At 40.1% G+C, this 19018-nt stretch overlaps 1 protein-coding gene across 1 annotated transcript in view; it reads right to left on the reverse strand.

Moving 5' to 3' along the window:
- Nucleotides 1–15243, reverse strand: part of LOC308485797 (synaptopodin-2-like) — a 74793-nt gene extending 59550 nt beyond the window's left edge. Inside the window, exon 1 of the mRNA XM_081021863.1 lies at nucleotides 14958–15243. Coding sequence (XP_080877989.1) covers nucleotides 14958–15062 — 105 coding nt within the window. The 5' untranslated portion in view covers nucleotides 15063–15243. The remainder of the gene's footprint in view (nucleotides 1–14957) is intronic.
- Between the last annotated feature and the right edge of the window lie 3775 nt (nucleotides 15244–19018).

Consider the following 19018-nt stretch of genomic DNA (forward strand, 5'->3'; position numbering starts at 1 on the left):
TGGATTTATCTAGCTAAGGTTGTTACTGTATTAGAAGATAACATAGTCTGAGGTGGGGAATTGTATCCAGCTGGTGGCATGGGCCCAGAACTGGCCTGCCCTCAATGACCCACTTTTGACAAGTCATATAATGTCAGGGGACAAAACATTAAAGGAAGAACTGAGCATACATGCTAGGTGTGCTCCCAATCTTTCCTTTGCAGTCCCAGCTTTAAGTCAGGACTTCAAAGGAAGCTTATTTTTTTGCAGTTGCAGCTTGAATTCAATTTGCAGCTGCAAAGATTCCTGCTAGAATTGGGGCTTGCGTACAGAACTGAATGCATGTCTTCCTTCCACCTCAAAAAGGAGCTCTAGAGTGGACCCAATCCCTGCAGGTCTTGCATTTAACACTGAATTTAAACATAAGATGAACCTCAGGCCAATGGCTTGTCTAGTCCAGCATCCTGTTCTCACACAAGTTGCCTCTGAGAAGCCAACAAGCACAAGAAACACTCTCCCCTCCCTTAGTTCCCAGAAACTGGTATTCAGAAGCTTTGTTGACTCTAGCTATGGAGGTAAAACATAGCCATTGTGGCTAGTAATAGCCGTCTCCTCCCCAAATTTGCCTAAGCCTCTTTTAAAGCCACAGTTTAACAATTCAACTATGCACCTAACCCACAAACTATTATCTGTTACTTGCATGTAGGGCATTGCCATGTTTAGTCCAGGTGGGCTGCTCCATCACCCCTTCTTTGTCCTCCAACGTATACATGTTGCACATGTTTGTTTGCAATGAATCCCAAAGGCACGAGCTGCTGCTCAGTACAGAGGTAAGTCACGTGATTTGGAAATTCCTGGGTGTCCCAATTGCATGGTATGCCTAATTTGCATTACATGAATAATGTGTGGCTAGGATGCTTATCTTTCCTCATATGCAACAGAAACATACGTTGCGTGATTGAAATTCTGATTCTATGCCTTTATTCTGCACTCCTCATGAGGACAACTGGCTCTTCGGAAGATGCATCACACATCTTACTGTACAGTTTTATAAACAGAGTGCATTAGCATGACGTAAATATATTATCACGGGTGGGAATCAAATGCAGAACATGACATGTAGTGTTTTACATTGAGGATCTAAGGAAGCCACGGGGCGAGGGCAGATGCATGCTGCAATATCTTAGCTCAGCTGGATGTGTAACCGTAAACATTGTGTGCTTATTTGCTGCTCTCTGTAGTTTTACACGCCTGGGCTTCTAAAAGCTTGTCTCACCCCCTGGATCAGCAGAGCTGTAAAAAACAATAAAAATGAATGCAGGATTTCATTTGAGAAGGAGCAGAATTTTCTCCAGCACAGCTAAGACCGGTATCTGGAACATTTACTCCACCTTGGCTGTTGCTGCTACAGAGAAGTTCATATTACCATGTTGCCTTAAAACAGTTTGAGATTTTCCTCCTTGGAGAAAGAGCTGCATTTCAGTAATCTGGGGTCTGTTTTATTAAAATCCTATCTGAACTCTGTGCAGCTATGGTCCTCAAATGAGTCATACAATAACAATTCCCAGTTTGTAGCCAGTTCTCCAGAGAGGCAGAAGAAAAACGAAGCTGTTTCCTTTTAAGGGAATCAGATCTGTTTGCTGTGATAAACTTCTCTCCAGTCCTATTTGAAGACATTCTCCATAGCCCAAGAGCTGATAGTTACAAAACCACCAACCTCCTTTTATTTGGAAGATAAACACGCATTAAGAGCAGAGAGCTTTGCTGAACATGCTACGCTACCATGTACATCTATGCAATGACCGATACAAGAGTGCTACATATTATATAGCATTATAGAAATTAGGACATAACGTGGAAAGTTTGTTTTAGCCACTTGAAAACTTTAAAAAGCGAATAACGTTCCAAGTTCACACAAGCACATGATGTTGTCTGCAGCACAAGAGTCCTGTTCATGCATTACTAGTGTGTAGGGCCTAATTATGTGGACCATGGAGTGAGGCTCCACTTCTAGCTTTCCCCCAATATCATGGCTTCATCATTCAGCAGCAAGTGCTATCCCAGCTTTCCTGGCATCAGCATGTAGCATAGCAAGGCAAATGCCAGGAACCATAAGCTTGATAGTGTCCATCTCTGTTGATTCCAGCTTACTTGGTTTTTAAAGACTTAAAAAAATAGAATCCTGAAGAGAAGCTTCTGACAAGGCAGCAGCCATCATCTGCCTTACCTACACCTCAGCTGGTATCAGGCATAGAGTCCTCAGATGATGAATCAGACACCGCACAGCTCCAGGGCCCTCTGAATGTTGAGGATTCCCTTGAGGGGTAAGGTTGCCAGACCTTCAGGGGTGACCTGGAGTCTCCAGAAGGCAAGTAGAGGATTGAGAGTATTCTTCTCATGAGTATGGGGCCTACTTGTGAGCAATGATAGTTCACTGCCAACAGCTGTAATTTTGGAGGCCAGAGTATATGAGGTGTCCAGACCCTTCAAGTGTCCCTATTTTCCAGGGACTGTCCCAGATTTACAGAAGCTGTCCCGGTTTCTGATTTGATCCCAGAAAGTCCTGCTTTTTCTTAGGATGTCCCTATTTTTATCGGAGAATTCTTTGAGGGTATGGGAGTCTAGTTTTGCTACCCTGCTACCTTGCAACCTACTTGAATCTCTGTGACATTGACCTTGAACTGTTGCCTGATTTTGTCTTTGAATCATATTTGGACCTAGACTGATGCTTTCTGCTTGACCCTTGGTTTCTTTGGGCTGCGATCGCCTTGGTGAGTATTTAGGTGAAGTACTCCTGCAACTGGGACTCTTGCTTCTGAGGGCATCTCCCAGAGTGTGGCATCATCATAGTTTCCCATAATGCCTCTGAGTCCCAATTGAGGGACCAAGGGAATTCTGGTGAAACTAATATGACGGTGGCTTCAGCTTCCTCACACCAGTGCTTCTCTTTGGCATGCAGGCCACTGTCCATCCCTGCTGTTGCTCACTACTGCTGCCAACCCTACTGTCCCTTGCAAACTTGCAGGGAACTCAATAGGATGGTGTAGCCCAGGGCATCCTCATACCTGGCACCACTGTTGGCACATAGCTTCATTGTTTAAAACAGAATCTCCCTGGAGCTGTATAAATATTTGTGGCTCCCCCTCCCCCATGTGACATGACTGGTGGAAAATTTCTTGAGTTCACTTCTAGTTGTCACAAGGAGATGGACAACTACTATGGAACGTCCTTCTCTCCTTGGCCTGGTTCCATTAAAAATAATGAACCTGCTTTCACACCCAGGAAAGTCAGTGTTCCACTGCTGGAAACCAGGACACTGCAGAGTCACAAAATGAACAGTGATTGCTTCCTTCAGCACCAAATTTAATATTTATTATATTGGAATGTTGCTGTTTTTTTAGAGTTACAATCATTAAATATGTAAAATGATTTGAAACAGCCTAAGGTACTTAGTTTTTTCTTTTTCTTTTTAGCTATTTTTCTGCTTTGGCAAATAACTAAATTCTTGCACACCAACCTGCAGCATGCTAATTAATTAGTCAACGTTGCTTAATCTCCCTGCAAACAACTAAAAATGGATAAAAAGTTTGTCTGAAAGTAATTTTGCTGAGTGAAGAGTGCATCTCTCTCTCCATTGGTGTGTTATTGCGTGCCATCATCATTACTTGCATCTCAAGTTAACTCTGGTGAAGGTAGTCATGAATATTTCCTTTGTGCCAGATCATCAAGATTAAGGATGAACAAAACAAGCTGAAAGCTTGCTTCATTTTCAGAACTGCTAAAACACAGACCTCTACAAGGCATTTCACTGACAGAGATTAAGGAAATAGCAGCTATAAAAACAAAACAAAACAAAATCCCTTGTAGTATTTCCCTTTAGATCTGAGCTCCACAGGGCACACCAACCCCCAGGAGGAGGTCAAATACATCAGAACGGAATTGAACAGGAAATGGATTTGGCTACATCTTCTCCCTGTCATATACACAGGGCTACCCCACAATATACTTGGTGAAAAAGAAAAATAATCCAGAGAAAAAGGCCGACATTGACACAAGGTATTTGTCTTGGGAATAATGTCTGACACTGGCTAGTCAGAGTTAGTTTTTCAAAAACAAAAAAGTTTGCTTTTTATTTAATACAACAAAATAGGAATAACTATGAAGAAAATTAAAAGGAAAAGAGGAGAACTGGCATCAAACTTCACTGAAGCAGGTAAATCAAACAGGTCTGTGGTCATTGGATATGAATATGGGAATCATTGGTTCAAATCCTGCTAATTCATGACAATTATTATGTGGCTTTTGACAAGTCACATAAGCCCCTTTGGGATGTACTGGAGGGACAACTGTGTTTTCAATGAATGCATGTAGGCCATGATGGAGGAATTGTTTGGCGGGATCTGTTCCCTACGCAGCATGCATCTCTTCACAACTCTGCAATAGACCTACATGTAAATGCCCTTCTCCTTGTACACCAGGTTTCCTAATCCCACTAATATGCGTATGGGCAAATTTAGGGGTGGGGGAGAAATTAGAGTCAGTTTGCATTTAAAGGCAAACCTACCTAGTTTGCACTTTCTGAAGCAATATGTACAGCTATCTTTTGACACAAACATTCACCTGAATTTTGCAGTGGGATTTTTTTCAGCCATGTAATGTGTACAAAATACATAAACTAATGTAAAGTGAGCATATCAATGCATATGTTTCTGAAAGTCGTGTAGAAAAATCTATTCAATTCAATAAAATATGTTTCGCACGCAAAAGTGTGTGTATTAAGAGAAATTTGCATTAAAATACTGACAAATTTTCATGAGGACTTAGTTTTTTTATACATCACTAGCTGATGTGGAAATATGAAGAACTGAAGTTAATATGGGGGAAAGGAGAAACTGAGATTGACAGATTCGCTCACCCCTAGGCATATTGCAAATGCAATTTAAAAACCAGTGATAAAGCCACTTTGCTGGTCTAAAAAATAATAATAATGTGCAGTGCAGTGCATGGGAGACAGATCTTGCCAGTCTATCCCTATATATTGTCAGTCTCCAACTCCAAATATCTGAAGGAGCTTAACTCACGCTACATGCAGACTTCAGTTTAAAGCTGCAACCCTGTGCATGTTACCTGTGAATAAGTCCCATTGCACTCAAAGGGACTTACAGTTTTTCTGAGTAGACATGTGTAGCTTTGCACTGTAATACCTACTTTCTAGGAAGACTGGAGGTGCTAGTCCTGCGGGGAGAGTTGGTGGCAAAGGATTTCTAACACACAATTCTCAATACTTTACCAAACTATTGACCCCAGAATCAACTTATTTGGTGGGCACCATGGCAGTTAAATTGACATAAATCTAGGTGTGAGGAGATCCTACACAAAGTTTTCTTTAGTGGGGTTCATCCTCCACCCATGGGTCCACGTAGGCTTAATATGGTGGCACTGGTGGGCTAGGATAGTTTAAAATCCATGCGTTCAAATCCCTAAGCCACAATTTTGGGCATTATTTCTTTGCGGGGCAGTCCTAAGCACATTTACGCAGAGGTATGTCTTACTTAGTTCAATGGGACTTGCACCCTAGAACTTCAAATTGCAGCCTAAGTTTAGATTTCTTTATAGATGTGTTTGTTTTTCCTTCCCTTTTAACACAGCCACAGCATTATCAGATATATTAGACTGAGGACATTCATCTAGTATATTACAATCTTGCACCATCTTTATGCAGGGCCAGGGTGAGTACCTGGGATTCTTCGCCATGACCCATTGCTGAAGTTTGTCCTGGCCCTTCTATACATTTCCGCCGCTAGTCCAGGCTTCCTCAACCTCAGCCCTCCAGATGTTTTTGGCCTACAACTCCTATGATCCCTAGCTAGCAGGACCAGTGGTCAGGGATGATGGGAACTGTAGTCTCAAAACATCTGGAGGGCCGAGGTTAAGGAAGCCTGCTCTAGTCAAACACTCCAATCGGTACCAGGCAGCTGGATTAAGCTTTCATTTTAATGTCTCACAATGCCCGAACATGGGGTTGTACTGAGGCTACCATGGGAATTTAAAGTGGTAGCTAGACCCATATTTTAGAATCCAAATAGAACTTAGAGCATATGAACAATTCATAAAACATTTCAACACACACTGGAAAATTTCTGAATAAGTCATAAATTTATGAGAGCAATGTCAATAGAACCAGGCAATGAACAATAGGCAACAAACATATTTAAAGCCATAAAGTAGTATCCTAAAGTTAAAATGTATTTATCAGTCAAAGTTACGTTTCATTTTATTAATGATTTTCACAAAAACTGGTCTGATGACAGCAACCATTAGCCTTGCTGTTGTGTTCAAAGTATCAAATTTCTAAGTAGGAATCTAACATATGGTGTCACTTTTTGTCTCCAGATTACCAGTCATGTATGCTTTCATAAATGGCCTCAACTGTTGTGGCATTATCTTCATTAATGTAATTCTGAGGAACAGTCCATTCCAACACTCTCAGCTGTAAAAACTACAAAAGTCAGCTCAGCTTTCTCCAGGAAACAGACTTTAAAGGACTGGATAGCCTTTAAACAGATGTCAGAAGTAATTACCATTGTAAATGAAAATAAAGTTAAGATGTGTGCCGTTTCCTGTTCCTTTTATTATTTTGACCTGAAACTTACCTTTCCCTTATAGAGCTGCATAGAATCATTAATAAAATATTTGTGTTCAACAAGGGAATTCTTTTCCAAAAGTTTATGTGCCGCCAATGTATAATAATTAATCTTCTATAGCTCCGTTCTTATGAACTTTCTGCTTCTTTATGTGTAGTTGTCTGAGACTCAGGGCTGCTAATTCTAGTGTTACTCTGCTTGATGGCATACAAGGAAATGGATGGAAAATGGCTGGTTTATGATTCTTGTAACCTAAGAACTGTCAGGTGTTCCAACCAGTTAGGTGACCTTCCCAAATGGGCACTCCACCAGTCTCTCACTAAAGCCAATGGCAAAATCCCCACGGGTCTGAATGGCACTGTTCCAAATTGTGCTGACTGTTGCTCCTGTCCTGAGGTAGCTATCCTGGAGTTTGCTATCAGGGCTGTAGATTCTAGCTAGTGTACATGAATAAACAGGCTCCATGGTTGTCCTGTTTCCCATGATCACATGCACCAATCAGATAGGCACTAGCTCAGCAACAACCAGCGTGATCAAGGAGTCACTCTCCTAATGATGGAGTCACTGTGGAGTCACTCTCCTAATTGCTGCAGTTTACCAGGATGGGCCTAAGGCATGGCTGGCAGTGACAAGGTCATGGCTGCGTGGGTATACTTATCTTATTGGAACCCCAAAACTATTGGTATGGTCCATTAGCATTTTATACAGTACACAAAACATGTGACCATTGCTCAAGAAGGACCACGTAAATGTTCTGCATTTATAAGAAATTGTGTCCTTTTTAGTATTGCAGCCCCCATACTTTGGAACTCCCTATTGACATCAGGCAGGTGCTTTCACTATCTCTTTTTGGTGCCGTCTAGAAACATCTTTGTCTATCCAAGCATGTTGAATGCTGGCATGTGTTTTAATCTGGTTTTTAGCTTGTCATTTGTTTCATTCATTCATTCATCATCCAACCCATCTGGCTGGGATGCCCCAGCCACTTTTAAATAGTTGGGTTTCTTACTGATTTTTATTATTATTACTCTTTTTGTAAACTGGGTTTGAGGTTTCATTACAATCAAGCAGTAAATAAACAAACAAATAATATGTGAAATGAAGGGGATTTATTGTGATATTGTGATATTACTTCAAAACTATTGGTTAAAGTTTAAAAATCGCTACAGGTTTATTTCTTATTTTATTAATCCCCCTTTTTTATCTGGCTCTTCATAGGACCATGCACCCATCTATCCAATTTTATTCTTCCTTCAACAAACCCGTAAGGTAGGGAATGCTTTCTTTGCTATCTTCTACTATAATTTATAGGACATATTATGCCCAAAGGCTCTATAGATATGTATATGCCTAGGACTGGGATTTGGCAATTGTGTTTGTGTAGTTTTCAAGTTCAACAAAGACTTCACCTAAAAGTCCCAAATTCAGCTGAATTCTGCCACAATTTCCATCTACAGAAGAGTCCTCTGTCTCTGATCATACGACCTAACCGAGCAACAATGGCGAAAGCCAAGTGTTTGATCTGATTTAAGCAGTCGGCTGATGTTTTATTTTTAGTGTCACCTAGTGGTACCAACTGTATGTTTTTGTTAATTGTGTTCAAGAGGGCTTTTTTCTAGGCCAGCTATGCAAATCAAAATCTGATGAAAACAGCAAGTGAGGGGCAAACAAGAGATGCATGCAATATGTCTTTGTTCTCAGTTACTATTTCAATGCCTTGTTTGTTCAAATAAAGGACAAGGATTAGTGTCTCCCCCAAACCTCAAACTAATTATTGCACTGTGCCCGGTTCTTTCTAAAGATTTCACCACGTCACTTCTCATTAGATTATTTTATAATGCACCCAAGTTGGTTTTAACAATGGCCACAATAGAGGAAGGTCTGTTACGCTTTCCCCACTGAAGAGTAATGTAGGTCTGAATTTCAAACCACTCTTTTAGCCAAAATTGTTCCCATGAGACACTGAAAACCGCAAGAGCCACTCAGCAGCCAATCCATCCAAAGTTCTTTTCCTATTCTTAATATTATTTACAGCAGCCTTCCCTGGCCGGATACTCTTCAGATAGTTTGGACTACAGCTCCCAGAATCTCCAGCTATTGGCCACAGTAGCTGAAGCTGATGGGAGTTGGGAGTCCAAAGCATCTGAAGGGCACCAGATTAGGTAATGCTGTTTGACCATTAAAAACTGAAACTGCAAGCAAACATTCATTCAATCAATCACAAGTATTACTACTTCAGTACTCATACTTCAGTACTCAGTCTGCTTGAGTATTCCATCCTTAAATTCCATCTGTAATGCTAACAGGGAAGTTATTCCAGGAGTTATTAAATGTGGACTTGAGATATCCAACCCTCAGTTAAGGGTGTACACTTGGTTGGATTAAAACATTATGTTGATCCATGGTTCTATTTATTTATGCCCCACTATTTTCCCTGAAAGGAACTCACCCTTCCTACAAGTAGCTGGGGAGAGAATTTAAAGAGCCTTTGCTTTCACATCTAGCAGTTAACAGCATCATCTGATTAACACCAACTTTACCTTTGGACAAATAAAATAACTGGCTAATTTCAAGCAAGTTTTCGTCAAACAGTAGTTTCCAAAGCTGGCTTGCTGAAACTATAGTTAGTGCTAACCACAGTTCTCAGTTCAGACTACACAGTTAACTAAAAGTGGAAACGCAGCATTCCAAACTCTCTTGGCTACATGGGAAGGGATGAAGGGAAGGTGGAGCTCTCATGCCCAGGAGAAGGCTTGGTTTCTTTATGTTGCCCTAAACCATGTGACTTCCAAATGTGGTCTTTATATTGTAGTGTAGGGGTGGCTAAACATTATACTGTGGGTTCCATGGCCAATGGTCAAGGATGAGAGGAACAGTAGTCTAACAACATTTGGAAGGCCATCGGTTCACTAGCCTTGTTGTAGTGAAACCAGAGCTAACTACAGAAGGAATTGACCTATATTGCAACTTACAGTATATTTTCATGTCTTCACATTCAAAACCTTAATCACAAGGCATATGATCCATCCCCAAAAGATGAATGAATGAAGAAGCAGTCCATCAGGATGGACACAATAGAATAGAACTCTGCTGGGCACTTTGCCGACCAACATTCCCAAGCATGTGGTCTCATGAATCATGGAGATGAATCATGACCCAGGTGTTTTCAGAAGTTACTTTACCCTTGCTTCTGCATAAGATACAGACTTCAAATTACAGCTTGTTCATTGCATTTGTTCTTATGTAATAGCAAGCTAAAATGTACACTCGTATACTGATCTAGTGCCATCTTTTTACTACTGTCCTAGAAGACAGCTAAATTATTATTATTTTCTTGCCTGGGACTTGATTTCCCTCCTAGTTTCATTAGCCATGAAATTATTCTTGCCTTCCAGATTATTTCCATATGCTTTTAAAACCCGGGCCAATTAAATTTGGCAGCTAGCCTTTGAAGCAAGTGATATAAAAGTGAATGTCATGCAGAAAAAAGAACCCAACAAATGTAATGACGAACATGAATCATTTCAGTTACCCAAAATTTGGACTGTAAATCTTCCATCCTGGTTCAGAATAATAGACTGGCCTAACCAGAAAGGTTTATTCCAATCTAGTCCATGCACAGTAAACTAGAATGAATGGATTTAATCCACATTTACCCCATTGATTTAGTGACCTCAGCTGGCCCAAATATTGTGGAGTCTGAATACTTTGGATTTACTCCATTATGGACTGGGATGTTTGAATGCAAAGATCTCTCAAGGTGGTAGTAGGACAATATTCATTTAGAAAGGCCAGTAATTGCTGCCATCTTGACACTATGCCTCAGTTTGGACAGCTCTCACAACAAGCCTGAGAGGAAAGGTAGGGTGTGAGAGGATGCCTGGTCAAAGGTCACTCAGTAAGCTTCATGGCTATTTCGACTCTAGTCCTGTTCCTAACTAGGTACATTTACTACACATATTGAATAGATTTGGCCCTATTAAGACTCTATCTTTGATTGCTATGTGCACCTTTTAAAAAGTTTATATATCCTTTATTTTATTTCTTCACACTCTCACATGTCTGTTTGGATACAAATACGTTTCCATTGGCTGCCGCACAGTTAACTAGCATTGCATTAGCATGATTTCTTATTTGGTACAATGCCCAAAAGACAGATGAGTTTACACGAGAAGAAGAAAAACTGCTCATTGTTAAGGGTAACACAAAGATTAGATAATGGCTGTCAAAAAAACAACAACCCTCAATATGATATGCACAACTGTCATAGGAACACTACTGTTCATATAAAACTGCTCTTTCATTTATTTATCTTTTATTCTTACATGGCTTGGAATTTTTTCAAATAAACATTTTAACACCTTCAGAGTAGGTACAACCCAGAGGAATATTATTTAGACCTGTGAGTTAGAACTTTGCTACACTCTTGCCTCCTTTCCATACATACTACCGCCAGAGTGGAAGCCACTTTCCCATGATTTAACCTCATCACAGGAGGGCACCTGTGTATATTCTAGCCACAGAGCTGGGTTGGATCATGTGGGTCTTCCCCATGTGATCAGTTTAATGGTCTATCAGGTTCTGACCATTATCCATGATGGCTGGGAGGGGATCAACATTTGAAAGGCCACAGCTTCCCAAACCCTGATCTAAATCAAATGCTTGGGTCCTTATCCCAGTGTGCATATATCCAGGAAGACAGAAGAGGGGAGAGAAAAACAGATTGAAGCACTTCAAGAAGTTTTCAGTGCCGGGCAGGCCTGGGACCCTATAATTCCATACAACAGCCTAGATGTTAGAACAGGATACTTAAAAGGTTTGCTGAGTCACTAGTTCTCTTGGGAAATCTCAATATCAGAACATACTGGAAGTTTGGCAGTCTTCCCTCTCCCTCATAGGCAAATAGTATGCTGGGAAAGATTAGAACCCAAGAGAGTCCCATGACTATCATGGATTTTTGTCTGTGAGAGGGTTGCTTCAAACAAGCCCCCTTTTCCCAAGCTTGCTATTTTTCAAACAAGAAATTAAAAGCATTTCATCTCATTTGTTTTATATTACAGCCTATGGCTCAGGCCAATAGTGTTTAGATCAGTCGACAAAAAGAGGACAGCAAAGTGAAGCACTGAACTGGAGTGGAGCTGGGAATCACTTGAGGAGATTCTAATATTCTATCACGGGCCTATCAAAATGCTATTCTCCCTTTTTTCTTGCTTTTATTTCTTTGTTTGCATGCAGCCAAAAATGACAAAGGGTTGGATCCAGAGTTGCGCTTTTGGTGGAGTTATCTTTTAGTGGAGGCTCTTTTTGTGTGTGTCAATTTCTTCTTCCCTCCGTACCCCTCTGGAAAAGTTTTCCAGAGGGCCGGGAGGTGCTCTAGAGCAGGTCTGGGACTCTGTAGAGGGAAGGGGAGATTGCAATTTATTTACTGTATTTATAACAAACTTTTAAATCTAAGGAACTCAAGGTGGAATACATGGTTCTGACCCACCACATTTGATCGCCACAACAATCCTGTGAAGTAGGTTAGGATAAGATGAGAAGCAGTGACTGGCCCAAGGTCACCCAGTGAGCTTCATGGGCAAGTGGGGAGTTGAAGAGGTCCTAGTCCAAAGCCTTAACCACCATACTACACTGGCTCACATTAGGAAGAAGCACCTCCCTACTCCCTTCTTCCAGTGAGTAGCCTCTGCTAGATCTCAGTGCCTTCAGATCAGCAGCCATTTTGGACTAGAGTGGATGAACCTATCAATTTTCTGTTCTCTCTTTTTTTTTTCATTTTCCCAATCTTAAATTTTAAAAAATCTTATTTAAATTCTTCAGCATTTTAGTGTGGATTTCTCCTAGTAAATACACTTGTATGTGGCTTTTAACAAATATGCAGTTTTGCAAGCAATTTTCCATAATGCTTTGCATTTCTGCATGTTATTTTCACTAATATGTGCATTTTTGTACATTTTCTTGGCTGGAGATTGCCAAATTGGGGAGATCGTAACTTTCGAGTGATGGCTGTATTTCAGTTCGCTTAGTGTTTCAGAAAGTGCAGATTTGCTAAATTCACCTGTGAATGTGAAATGCATCTTATTTCTCCATCAACACTAGTTTGAGCCCAATCCAAAATTGAATGCACCTTGAAGACTAAGACGTTTATTATGGTCTAAGCTTTAGTGTGCTATAGTTTATTTCACTCAACTGTTGATTCCACAGGTTTCAATGAAATGATACCACCAAGTACAATTGCTGAGTAGCCTCCCATTCATTTCAGAGTGTTTTCTCCAAATATACTTTTGAAACACTTTTTCATGCAATAGGTACATGATTCTATGGAATTCACTGCCACAATTTGTGGTCAGCTAAGACATTAGCTTAGATTACTATTTAAATATTTTATTTTTTGGGATTTGGTGTACATATGAAGAATCGTCCTTGAAAAGACTATGAGGTGTGCTCACTAAGAAACACGTCCATGTAAAGAAGCAGTATTGCCTCCAAAATCCAGAAAGCAAAGGGAAAGAACAGAGAGTGGCTACCTTGTGAGTTCCCACAAGGCTGCTATCAGAAAATAAATGCTGGTCTAAATGGATAATGGTTTGATCCAGAATGGCAATTGTTACATCCCTAGTGATAGGAATAATAGAACACAAAATTACCAGTTATGCTTGATTTGGATAAAATTGAATGTATGCAACTGCCTACCTCATGATGAAGTCCCAAGGATGCAATATCTTTGTTTCTTATCCCTCAGATCTGATTATCCCTTTGCATAGATTCTTGTTTCACTTTTAGACTGTGGTCCCCCACCACAATCTATTTTATTTAAATAGTTTCTATTGCTTTCTCTCACGAAAGTTTCACTAGGTGGCAGGATTCTGCTATCTCTTGCAAAGCAGCAGCTACATTCAAGACATGGGAAGCTTTTCTCTCTCAGAAAGAAATCTACTAGTATGTTGCCAGAATGTTTAATAATCAAATATCATGATACATGCATATGATATTTGTACATATGAACTGCCTAGAACCACTGTTTAAGAAAAAGCTAGTGTCTTTTTTCATATAGAGTGAGGCAATGTTCTTTACAAACAGAGGATAACTTTTAAAACATATTTGTAATTTTATACTTCCAAGTTATTTTGCTTAACTATTTGAAAAAACAAACTGGCCTAACAGGGCTGAACAAAGTTGTCTTGAGCATCGCATTCATTTTAAACAGGCATCATATTCTTAGTTACCTGTTTAGAAGAACTAGAAGACAATGAAAGTTCCTCATTCTCTTTTCCTTTCTTATTGAAACATAATCTTATGCATGTTTACTCAGAAGTAAATTTGATTGAATTAAATAATGCTTGATCCTAAGTGAAGTCATGCAATATATTTGTCTCACTGAATTCACTCAACTTGCTCCAAAATTAGTTTAGATAGCATTGTCATTTCCTTCTAAGTAAATATGCATAGGATAGGGCTGCCTCAGCCTACCTATTTCTTCAAGTTAAGATGTTCTGATTTATAGTAAGTAATCCAAAATTAAACCTAAAACTTACTCTCTCAAGCATTATGGACATAGAAGTGTCGTATTCAATGGTAAACACAAGTTGCTCCCCAAACACAATAAAATGGCACCCTAATTAATTCTCAGATTCTTTTTTTTAAAGAGTTCTAAAACATGATTCCCACCCCCCCCCATACAAAACTCCTGAAAATGCAGAAGATTTCAGAGTAACTTCTCACATGATCCATAATGCAGATCACAAATCTCCTACAAATTATTAAATATACATCAGGACATAAGAAACATCTCATAAAAGCAATTCAGGCTGGTGTGAGGCTGATAAATATTAAGCAACAGTTTCATCAACATGCTTTCCAAGATTCCTCAAAACGGTAAGCACATTTTCTCTCTCGCAGCCATGCATTAGTTCCTTTGCCAAGAAGACTAGAAGGAAAGTGTCACAAATCTCTCATCAAAGGAGGGCTTGCTAGTTGAAGTCCCAGAGTCCTAACTGTACAGAGTTCTTTCAACACCATTCAGCAAGTTCAACAGGAGCTAAAAGCCATCAGCATCTCATAGGACTTGAGTATTTTTCTGCAAGGCAGGAGGAAACCTTTGTACTTTGATCGACATAAGAAACTTTCAGAAATGTTAGCTTTTTAAAATTAAACTCAACTACTTAAGAATACACTTGAGAATTCCATTAACCCAAACCTAAATCTGGAGCCGGAATATAACCTTCATCAGGATTTCTCAACTAGACATACTAACCCCTCTCCCAAGGAAACAAAACATCCTGCAGATACTTTCCTTTTCACAAAACATTGATAAAGACTTTCTCACCATCCTACCTTGGCAATCTGCAAAGGCTGCTTTTCTTCCTTGCCACCTTGAAGTCTAAAGCCCCAGGGTGCTCCTCCAGTCATGGTGATGCAGATATAATCCCCAGTACCCATTTTTTTTCCTTGGGGAGGTTAGGCAGTATTCATTTGCAGAAGTAATTTGAGGTGGGGGGAAAGAGAGAGAAATCCTAGATGCTGTGGATGTTCACTGAACTTGAAGCTTGCTTTCCCGTTTGGTGTTAGAAAGGGAGAGAGAGAAAGAGGCGCAAGCTCACTCCTGCTGACACTGCCTGCACACTGCACTCTGTAGCATAGTCATTGACTGAGAGCGAGGGAGTTTTCCCGGATCAAGGGAACAGCCCACTCTTTCGTCAGTTGGCTCTGCTCAGCCCACCTTCATGGCAAAGCAAAATGATGTCAAGGAAGCACAAACGAAAGGGACTATTTGACCATGAGGCAGAAAAGGCTATATTTAAACCCAAGAGCATTTGCCCATGACAACTAAATCAAAACAGCAGAGACGAGGACTTGTAAATCTCCCCCAGACAGAGAGTTTACTTTTGTAAATGTTACCAGACTTGTTAAGTTACAATTGCAGCACGTTTTGTATTCTCCTAATCCAAACAAAGTGTGTATATATATTGGGAAGAGATGGGTTCACCCCCACTGCCCTCTTCTCTTATATACACTATATTGAAATGTCCCACCGAGAATGGATTAGCAACAATGCTATTCACATTCATGGGGTTATTGCAATGATTAAGCAGCACCCTAGTCTTCCGAAGGTTTTAGCACATGTGGCCTTCTCTCTCCATTAAAGACTTTACAGGATTTCTAACCAGAAAACATCTAAGGTTGCCATAATGGCTTTTCTCCTACCGAAGAAGGGTACCAAATGCATTTTGCTCCGTGATGAATGCTCTCCAAGCAGGCAGGTCATAAACACTGGGTTTGCTTGGCATGTGACATCAGGGTTTCAGAAGAGGTGGTGATGAACCAATTGGGAGGAGGATCTCACAGTGGAAGGGAGGGACGGGAAATCCCACACACAAAGGTGTCATACTAATATGTAACCTTGGTGGGTGTTCAGGGGATCTAAGGGCAAGATGAGCACAGACAGGGGAAGTGTCGCCTCAGTCAGTTTCATGCACTGAATAAGTTTCATGCATAAGCCATGGTGACCCACACAAATCCTCAGAGCCCAGACAGAAAAAATATCTCAAATGCATTATTTTAAAATTCTCATGTTTTGAAGGCAATTGTAAAATTTAAACACCTATCCTTTTGTGCAAGTGTATCAGACTCAGGGGATACCTAGGACTGTAACAGAAACTGGGCCTACAAAGGGATGTAGTGAAATGGCATTTACAGGAGCAGGATTTGACGGATGACTATCTGACCATGTACAGTGGTACCTCTAGTTACGAACTTACCGTACTTGGTTCCAGAGGTCCATTCTTAACCTGAAACTGTTCTTAACTAGAAGGGTGCTTTTGCTAAGCGCTCCAGCACATGGTTTCCGTTCTCATCCTGGGGCAAAGTTCTCAACTCGAGGTTACTCTTCCAGGTTACTGGAGTTTTTAACCTAAAATGTTTGTAACCTGAGGCATTTGTAACTCGAGGTACCACTGTATTGGCCTGTTATCAAAGTGGTCCTTTAGCAAAATGAGTTGCTGATGCAAGTAGGAAGAAAGGGAGATTGGAGTGCAAGGAGTCTTGATTTTTTTTTTTTTTAATGCTTTGTGCGTCTGTGTCTAATCTTGCCACTTTCTAAAATGTATTAATTGCTGTGTGTGTTTTCTCTTTTCGTAAATCTACTAAATAATAAAATAAATTTAAATCAGGGTTAAGGGGTTTTCTCAGGACAGTGTAGAACATGTGTGCTGTGTCTCATTTGTGGCACTCACCCTCCTCCTGATAGGAAATGCTCCGGTTGGGGGGGGGGGATGCGACAAAACGATGATGGGTCAAAGAGGTTTAGTTGGGGAGAGTGAGAAAAATCCTGAGGAATGTTGGAAGGTATGACAATGTCTGAATAGGGCTTATGTTTGTGAGAGAAGGAGTGCTATGGCTGCTTCTGGGTTTCCTTGTGCACTGGGGCCCTATATGGCTGCTTAAGCATTGCTTTTCTGATAAACTGCTCCTTACTACTGATGAATTGTTCCTTAATTGTCCTGTTATTAACCAACTCCTGCCAGGAGGAGTGTGCGTTAATTACTGATTTCTTTTCACTTTTTAAAAATATTTTTTGTGGGAAAGTACTATTTTACTATAAAAATAAGGCAAAGGGAGGAAATTTTACTACTACTACTACTACTACTACTACTAATAATAATTTTATTCTTTGTACCCCGCCCATCTGACTGGGTTTCCCCAGCCACTCTGGGCAGTTGACACAATATATTAAAACATAGTAAAACATTAAACCTTAAAAAGCTTCCCTATACAGGGCTGCCTTCAGATGTCTCCTAAAGGTTATATAATCACTCATATGCTTGAGTGGGCACATAGTGTGTTAATACTTAGTAGCTAATGTAAAATAGAATCAATGTGAAATTGTGCTATTTTACTATAAAGATAAGGAAAAAGGCAAAGTGAAATGAAACCAGTAGTTTAACACTGTGAGGAACAAGAAAATGGGAACCTTAAGGGGAAATTCAGCAGTTACTTATTAGAAATGCTAGCTGTGCTGGAGGAGGCAATAAGAAAAAGAGAACGCTATGCCTTCCAGAAAGGAAACTTCTAATTAAATGCACAGAAGCACTTTAAAGCATCAACACAAATTCACCATTTTACATTGGACAGGCTTGTGCCTACAATTGCATATTTTTTGGTGGGGAGGGTGGCAGCTACAAACTATATCTTGGGACTGGGGGAATAAGAGAGCAACACAGACAATTCTAGACTAGACTAGTGATGACATTGCCTTTCATCCAGACTAAGTTAATTTATTTTAATTCCGATCAAAATCAATGGGTAAAATTAGTCATGACTAAAATTTCATTTATTTCAAAAGGGAACTATGCAATTAATTCATTCTGGATCCAAACCATTGTCTGGTTAGTATAAAAAGTGAGTTTTAAAAGATGGCAATTCCAGGCTACACAGCACTCTCCCATTTCTTTTCCAAATTACTAAATCCATGCCTAGTGACCCCAACACAGGGATTTCTGAGATTCAGCATGGAGATTGGTGTATCAAACCCATGCACTTCATCAAAATGTGAGGCCATTTGTCACATAAGGACACAACTTGCAGAGAAATATTCATTCTAAGAATGTGAGTCCCACAAGAGGGGTTTAAAAAGTAGTTCTCATAGCCTTATTATCTCTACGAATTACTTCTTATTGAGCATCCATAATTCCAGTTACCATATATGACTATCTAAATTTTTTATTTATTGGTATATCTTGCTTTTAATGCTATCTTTATCTCTTTCCACATTCTTTGCAGGATTCTTTTGGGATTTATGCATTACTGTACATAAATCGGAAAATGCTTCATTGCAAAAGCATCAACAGCTGTCTTCCTGTAAAAGCTAAAACAGAGATCAAAATGTATGTTAAACAAATTACTGAGGAAATACAGTATTTCAGTGACTTGTGCGATAGAAAAGAGGCTCTTCTACCAGTTAAGAAACAGAGATTAAGATTCTCAAGAAACAAAATTCTGCTGCTTTTTACCTTTTATACCAGAATGGGAAACTTTTTTCAGTCTGAAGGCCTCATTCCCCAATGAGCAACTTTCCAGGAGGTACATGCTAGTCGTGGGAAGGGCCAGAAGCAAAAAGTGAGGAGACTAATTGATGTAGATCTACCTTTGTACACAGTGTTATATTCCAGCAGCCAGCCATGCACAAGTCTAGAGATTTTTATGCACCCAAACAAGAGGCATTACCTTTTCACAGTTCAAGGACACATTCCAGCCAGGTGGAAGCACCTGAGGACATGCAGCAAGGCCACTGGGAGAACCCACAGGGCCAAACAAAGGAGGTTGGAGGTCCATATTTGAACCCCAAGTCTGAAGATCCCTACTCTTGGCTAGATAATCCTCTGGGTCTCTTCCAACTC

This window comes from Podarcis pityusensis (assembly GCF_964106645.2).
Source record: "Podarcis pityusensis genome assembly, chromosome: 9".
Lineage (NCBI taxonomy): Eukaryota > Metazoa > Chordata > Lepidosauria > Squamata > Lacertidae > Podarcis > Podarcis pityusensis.